At 44.3% G+C, this 7,800-nt stretch overlaps 1 protein-coding gene across 1 annotated transcript in view; it reads right to left on the bottom strand.

Annotated features, from left to right (window-relative positions):
* Positions 1-7,800, bottom strand: part of bsna (bassoon presynaptic cytomatrix protein a) — a gene marked incomplete at both ends in the record, with an annotated part of 41,506 nt that overhangs the window by 9,941 nt on the left and 23,765 nt on the right. The window contains 2 exon segments of the mRNA XM_081348758.1: positions 2-254; positions 972-7,634. Coding sequence (XP_081204884.1) covers positions 2-254; positions 972-7,634 — 6,916 coding nt within the window.

Here is a 7,800-nt window from a genome sequence, read left to right as displayed (position 1 = left end):
TCCTCCTCCAACTCAGCCTGCTGCTTACGTAGCTTTGTAGATTCCTGCTCAACAGCCTTCAGCTCATGGGTCAAGTCCTTAAGTAGACTGGCCTTTGCAGCTAAACGAGAACTCCCTTTCAGAGATGGCAGAGAGGGCACAAGTATGTGGGATAGGTTAGGGGTGAGCATAGGCAGTTGTGTATCCTCTGGTGGAGGGCTTGGCAAGGTCCTCTTCACCTTCCTTAGGAGGGAGCTCTGCTGCAGGGCTGCCAGCTGCAAAGACACAGGGCCCATGAAGAGTGAAAGAGCAGGACCATGAAATACAGAGGACAACACAATGTTATATATTAGAGTACTACACATGACTGCAAGCATAGCTCAAACTAATGGTTTAATGTGATATACTAAAACTGTAAGAGTACGCATTCCAGCCCATTTTTATAAAGATTCTTATTGAAATCAATGGGATTCTTACCAAACACATTATCTTGCCTTTTTGGCCATATATGCAGCAAGCCAATACATTGTATTGCTGCTGTAATAATAATGAGTTTCTCTTTAAAAGAAAAAAGAGGTCTGTGGCACAAGCAAGCAAAAAAGGTCCCAGAAACTGATTGAAAGGTAATTTACTCCACTCAAGAATGCAAAAAAGTGCATGTGAAAATATATTTTGAATGTACTTTATGAATACTGCATACTGTACTGTTAGCGGAAAACTAAAAGCAACACCATAACAAACAACAACAAACTACATTGAAACAATATTACACTAGCAACTCAGGCTTGCAGACACAGACATAATAATTAATATCACACTGCAACCTCATGGTCAAGACCACTTCAATAATTACATTTTCTTTATATATAATATGTAAACAGCAGAAACACCACCACTTGAGTGATACTGTTATAATTTTTCACAAGTTCATATCGTCCCTTATACAAAGCAAGTTCAACTTTACAATCAAAGAGATGCTAAGTTAACCATACCTGACTCTGAAGGGCTTGCTGTTGGTAAAGTGAAATCCTAGCCTTGGTATTTTCATCTGTAGTAGGACTGAGAGGCTTAGGATCTGACAGAGATCTCTGAATATTCTTCATCGGGCGGGGAAGGGCCTGATGTCTCTGTGATGGCTCGGCAATACAGGACTTCTGCTGTGGGGTGACATGTGCTTTATTCAGCCTCTCGCTAGAAGAGAATGATGTTTCTATGATGCGTTGTGGAGAAGAAAGAGGAGAAACAGGGGAATACAGCACCTGTGGAGATTTAGGTTGTTGCCGGATCAAGCTGGACAGTGACTCATTATGCAGGTGATGCTGCTGGTAACCGAACTCCAAAGGATCAGGCTTCCGCCTCCCAAACTTCCCAGCACTCTGTTGACCTGGGGAGAGTGAATCAGCTGAACCAACTAACTGGATACTGGTGGGGCTGACAGTGGTAGCAATGCTTATCTGTGGAATAACTACGCTTTGAGACTGAGTCTCAGGGTCAGTTTGGCAAGCTAAGCTTTGACCCTTCTGTGTTCTCTCAGGGCCAGAAATATAGTGGACAATTTCAACCTTGCTGGGGTCTGGGATGGTGACATGTATGCTCGGGGATACTCTAACCAGCTGCTCAGTCTCTGTTTGGGAAGAACAATCTTGAATGGTCTGGATGGCAATGCTGGAGGATGCTGTCTTAGCAGTTGAAGTGGTAAATGGAGATGCTTCGGATTTGTGGTCTACACCAGATTCAGCAGAATGTCTTGAGTAACGTGAACGTCTACGTCTAACTGGCTGCTCCCACTCGGCCTTGTCTTCGTCATCATCTGTCTGAACACTGCAGTCCACACTGCGCCTAGTCCGTCGTCTTCTTGATACGAGATACCTCTCCTCTCCATCTTCATCATCTGTTTGCACACTGCAGTCTACACGTCTTTGGGGGAACATTGTCACTTCTCCCTCGTTACCATCTTGCAGCCGAGGCATAGATCTTTGTTTACGCATGGACCAGATTGCTGGCTGATCTTCACTATTTCTCAAGCATATCTCTGATGTAGAATTTGGTAGTGATCTTAAGTAAACCTGGACATCATTATACAGCATATCTGAGGCCAATTCCTGTGGCTGAATCATTCTGCCAGCTTGATCACTCAGGATTTGAGTATTTGAACTGGCTGCAGCAACAGCTGTTGCAGTCTTCTGTCTCTTTTGTTCCTCAAGCTGCTGCTGTAACTGTTGTTGCAAAGATTGGATCTGGTCAAGCTGCTGTTTTTGTTGAGCCAGTTGCTCTCTCTGCAGGACCAACTGGCTTTCTCTTTCAGTTTGCTGCTGCTGCAAAACTTGTTGCTTTATAGTCTGCAATTCCTGAATCTCTCGCTGTACAAGTATCTGCTCTTTTTCTCTATGCCTCTGCAACTCTGAACGCTCCCGCTCAAGCTCTTCCTGAAGCCTTTGCTGTCGCAATTTTTCCAGCTCCACTCTCTCTCTCTCAATTTGCAAAAGTTGTTCCTGCTGTTGATGCAGTCTTTCCTCTGTTTCTTTTTCCTGGGTTTGAGCAAGATTTCTGGTAGCAGTAGGTCTACCACCTTGAGATGATGGGGGTGGCTGTGTTTTGGGAGGAATAGGATGACCCTGCACTGGAGGATAAGATTGAGCAGACGATTTAGATTGTGGTAGTTGGTGATGTAAAAGAGGCTGGGCATTGGGCTTGGCCTGATGGTAGGGCTGAGATAGATTCATTGGTTGCAACTGGATCTCAGGTTGGCTCATTGCCACGGCCATTGGTGTTGAAATAGGTGCTGATATGACAGAACCAGCAGGTACAGAAGAGGACTGAATTGGTTGTGTAACAGTTCCAGCTACTGTTAAGCTTACTGGAGAATTGCCAAGGTACAATGGAGTATCTTGAACTGTCGTGATAGACTCAGGTACTTTTATAGATGTTGTAAGAGGGAGAGGATTGGGTGTAGGACATTGGAAAAGTGTCTGCCCAGTCATTGGAGCTAGAGGCGATCTAGTTAGGCTTGCCAGAGGTACTGGTGTCATATTTGGTGTAGGGTAAGGTCTGTATACCCCTCTTAATAAAGGACGTAGCATAGAAGCTGGCTGGGTTGTAATTGGAACGGTAGATGCAATTGGTGTGTTAATAGTTGAATAGATCATCCCATCAGCTGATCTAATAGCTGATGGATACATAGCTCGAAGACTGGCTTGTCTTGCATTTATGAGATCAGTTAGAGCTTGACTATGGGAAAGAGGCTTTCCATCTGAGCTGTACTTGAAACCAAATCTGGGACTTTGGTGCAGATTAACTCTACTAGGTGGACCACTGCTTCTTTCGGTGCCCAACTGTAAAATGTCAGGGTTACTACTATATCTATCTATGGAGTTAAGAGCTGCACACATGCGACTTATCTCCCTGGCAGTTGTGGCACTGTACTGGGCAAGATTAGACTCTGCAAAATCACCTGAGAAATATCCATAATCTGAGCTCATATTGGTCAAGGAGCTGTACCTTCTAATTGGTAGATCAGCAACATCACCCTGACGAAGATCTGTGTAGGAGCCATATTGAAGCCCCATTCCAAGGTACTCTCCATCATAGCCATCCTTTACTGTGTCTGTGAATAATTCTCCAGAGCCATGAAAAGGGGGATCAAGCTTTGCTGAATATGATGAAAACCCTGCCTCTGCAATGTTGGTTTCAGACATTGATGGTTGAAGCCGTCCAGGGAGAGGCAAAGTGTATGATTTAATTGCGTAATCTTGGTATGTCTGTCCATCTTGCCGTAAATCAAGTTGTTGATAGAGCTGTGGTAATGTGGAAGGTGTTCTTGATGATAGCTTAGAAGTCTCATCTGTGACTGGTTTCTGGGAGAATGGACCACCCACACAGCTGCCACCAAAGGGCAGGTTATAAACCATGTCACAGCAAGTCACTTGATTTTCTGATTTTATTTGCCCAGTTAAATTCATGGCATCCTGGCCTTCCTCTGATTTGATAAGTTGTGTGATAGTAGCTCCTTGTGCAGCACCATCTATCTGGACCATCATCACATGAGGCTTGACGTTTGTTAGATTCATGATTCCTGTCTCTGATGGCTTTCCTCTTAACTCAAGTGAACCTCCAACACTATAAACCTCAGATGTCATAGCCGGTGAGATGACATTAACCTGTGTGGCAGTGCTTGTCTGAGTGACAAGCATATCCTTTTTGATTAGAGGTAGTTGGCTAGATAAGTTTAACTGAGCAAAAGAGGCAGCTTGTTGTTGTTGAAGCTGATGATGTTGCTGAAGCTGCTGCTCAAGAAGTTGTTGTTGCTGTTGAAGCTTCTGCTGCTGTTTAAGTAACTGTTCTTGCTGGATACTCAGGTCTTCCAGCTTAGCATCAATCTTTGGTATAGATGGATCAGTTTGTGGTGGCTTGTTTGGTGCCAGGCAAACTACTGTTCCCATATCTTTGCCCAAATCAACTCTGTTTTCAAGAGGATCACAATAGAGCACAGGGTGCTTAGGCTGGGACATGAACATAGACGCAGCTACAGTAACACTGATAGTTGTAGCTGTTGGTGTCACAACATGCAGCTGCTCCTGTGTATTCAGGTTCATTATTAAGGGCTGAATAGTTGTGGATTGACGAATAGGGCTTCCTTCAACAGACCCAGAAAATTTTCGAGATTCTGTGGCTAAGGAAGTCAAATCCATTCCTTGGTCAGTCATGATAATTGGTGTTGGCTTTATAGTTCGTAGATCTACTACACTTCCACTCTGTAACCTCTGTCCAAGCTCAATTCTTGAAGTACCGGGAACTGTGGAAATGCGACAAAGGGAAATGTTTTCCATTGACATTGATCCACGTGTGTACATGCTAGCAGTGGTGACCATGCTAGTTCCAACACTAACTTTTTCAGCTCTATAGGTTTTGTAGAAACCATGCTGTGGTGATATATGATGTGGTGGAGTATCAGGAGGGCTGACAGGAGGCGAGTAGGCATCAAATGTTGATTGGCGGCTAAACCTTGTCGGTGAAGACAAAGGAGATGTTGCTGTGTTGACTGTAACTGGCTTTGGTGGGCTAGTGGGCTCAAGCTCTTCTGTTCTAATCATAAAATGGGTATCTTGAGAGGACTGCTGTCTAAAAAGGCATGGTGTAACAACACCATCTGAAGTCTGAGTGCCCTGTGCCACAACTGGATAGGTGTGAGAAGCATTTCCAGATGAAGCTAACATTGAAGGGATAACTGTCTGAGTTGAAAGCTCAGCTGTTCTCCTAGAGATAGATCGTGTTGGACTATGAAGAGGAGATGAAGTGGGAGAAACAGGAGGACTCCTTTCATGGTAAGTATAACACCTAATTGAACTTGGGCCAGATTCATTTATAGCTTCTGATGATGTTGAATTATCCCTCATTTGGAGTCCTTTGCTAATTGCCATTTTCCTTGCAGCACTTTCTCTTTGGTTGCAAGCCTGAGTGATTGCAGATATTTTTTGAGACACATTTGAAACACTAGCGGTGGTTGTGGTAGTCTGCCGACTATATAAATTGGGTTGTGTGCTGGACACTGTTTGACTGGCACTAGTTTGAGAGACAGTGACAATTTCCCTGGCATACACTCCATAAGCAGCAATAGTTGTGGCAGCAACTGCTGGTGTAATACCATTTTTACCTGTTTGATTTCTTAGTCTCTCTTTGGGCCCATCTTTTGAGAAATGCTGAGTTACTCTAACATCAGGTATCCGTCCTCCTGTCCCAGTTTCAGTAAATGATACTGGCGCTGAGAGCTGGGTGGGGCTTGTGCCCGGAGTCAGTAAAGCATTGCTTTGTTCCAGCAGCTTAGCAAAGGCTGAGCTTGTATCTAGTAACTGTTTTTCTGAGTAGGACACATCCATCTCCACTTGGTCGTCAAGCTGCTTTGAAATGTTTTGTGAGGTCTGGCGAATCTCTTCATAGATATCAACCGTCTCCTTATTCTGAAACTGAATACCATCTTGATCAGTATAATCATATTCATCCTCAATATCTTGTCTGTTTCTAATGTCTGACTCTTGATAGGTGTTTGTGCTGTACTGTTGTAAAGATTGCTGCGGTGTCTGCTGCTTTTGTAGTTTCTGCAACATCTCTGCTTTCCTCATCATTTCTTCATATACTTCTTCTGCACTTTTTAATTGCTTGCTACTCGAAGAAGTAGTTGTAGCAGCTGTCGATGATGTAGTTTGTGGTTTTTCGGTAGGAGAATAAAGTGACATAAAGGTTGGTAGGTTGTACTCACTACCTGATTTGTACAGCTTTGATGAAATTTCATAGCCCTCGCCATCTGAGTCAGCCGAAGGAGAGTATTCTGAGCAGGAGGACCGATGGAGTTCCTCCATCTCGGCTGCCTGTCTCAGCTCCTCTGTTGGAGAAGCATCCTCAATGGGGGATAGATTGCTGGGGGGAGTCTTGGATCGTTCTCTACGTCTTTGTGCTCTTAGCTCTTCTTTGTCACGTTTTGTTTTCCGGACAGTGCTTCGTATTCTCTGTTGCTCCACTTCCCTCATCTTTTCCTGCTCCCTTAGGAGTTCTTCTTCTTCCCTCAATTCGTCTTCTTCTGAAGAATCCTCAATGGTAGGTAGGAGAGGGCCATGGGAGCGATGCCTGGCCTTCCTCTGCTGCTTCGCCTCCTCCAGACGCTGCCTGCGACTAGGACTACTGTCACTGTCATCTTCCATAGAGGATATGGAAGTAGGGGATATCCCAGAGGAGTAGCTAGAGGTGGTTGGTGGGAGGGTGGAGGAATATTCCCCTCTCGACCTTTCCTCTGGAGAACCAGTGAGGCTTTCCATCTCCAGCTCAGGTTCTCTGTCGAGACTCAGGTCATTGTCATTGTTTAATTCCATGTCTCGACTATAACTGCTGGTGTTGTTCAATTCTATAGTCTTGAATCTGCGCAACCCTCCTTGCGAGGCCATGAGGTCCTCTTCAGCTGATCCTTTGTATACATCACTTGCTGTTGTACTCTCCTCCTCAAAGCTACTAGAGTGGTAAGTGAGACGGCGCTTTTCTTTTCCTGAGTCACTAATGTGCTTTTGTGTCTTTTTTAGCTTTTTGTAGCCATAGCCTTCATCATCATCATCATCCTCTTCTTCCATTTCTTCCTCTTCATCCACATTATCCTCATCTGCACTCATCTCCATAATTTGCCTCCTCATAAACTCCTCATCAGTAATCTCTTCAGGTTCGACATTTCTTTTTTTATGGCCACTGTTCTCTCCCACAGCAGCAATTGATCTAAACTCTCCCTCAGTTGGATCTTCCTCCTCTTCTATAATGCCTTCAAGGTCCTCATCTGAGTCAAATTCCTCCGGACTGATTGATATTGAGCGAGACTGATGCTTCCTTAAGTCACCGTGTTGCTGTTTTCCTCGCTTTTTGTCCTGTGCTCTTTCTCCTTCAGATGAAAATTTAGACTCTAGAAGGGGTCGCATGGAGCTCTCCAGCTTAATCAGCTCAGACGGACTTGGTGGTGTATGGTGCCCAGTCAGACCTCTCTCACTCATCTTCAGCTCTTCCTCATGGATAAGACCAGTAATTTCACTATGTGTACTGGAAATCCCATCAGAGGAATAGCCAGTGTCACTCAAACTCTGTGGGCTCCGTGATAAATCATGATTGCTGTTTGTCTTGGTGGTTTCCTGGGAGACCAAAAAACACATATACAAAAGATACACTTAGACAAACAAATGCTAGTGCACACAACATAAATTCAATCTATAGAGTGATACTCTATCAATCAGTACACTGAGCCCTCTCTTTATAAATCTGAAGAGCATGGTTTATTAAAAATCTGACAACACTATG

The sequence above is a fragment of the Scardinius erythrophthalmus genome (genome assembly GCF_964197995.2).
Source record: "Scardinius erythrophthalmus genome assembly, chromosome: 20".
NCBI classification, from domain to species: Eukaryota; Metazoa; Chordata; class Actinopteri; order Cypriniformes; family Leuciscidae; genus Scardinius; species Scardinius erythrophthalmus.
This window is presented reverse-complemented; position numbering and strand designations above follow the sequence as displayed.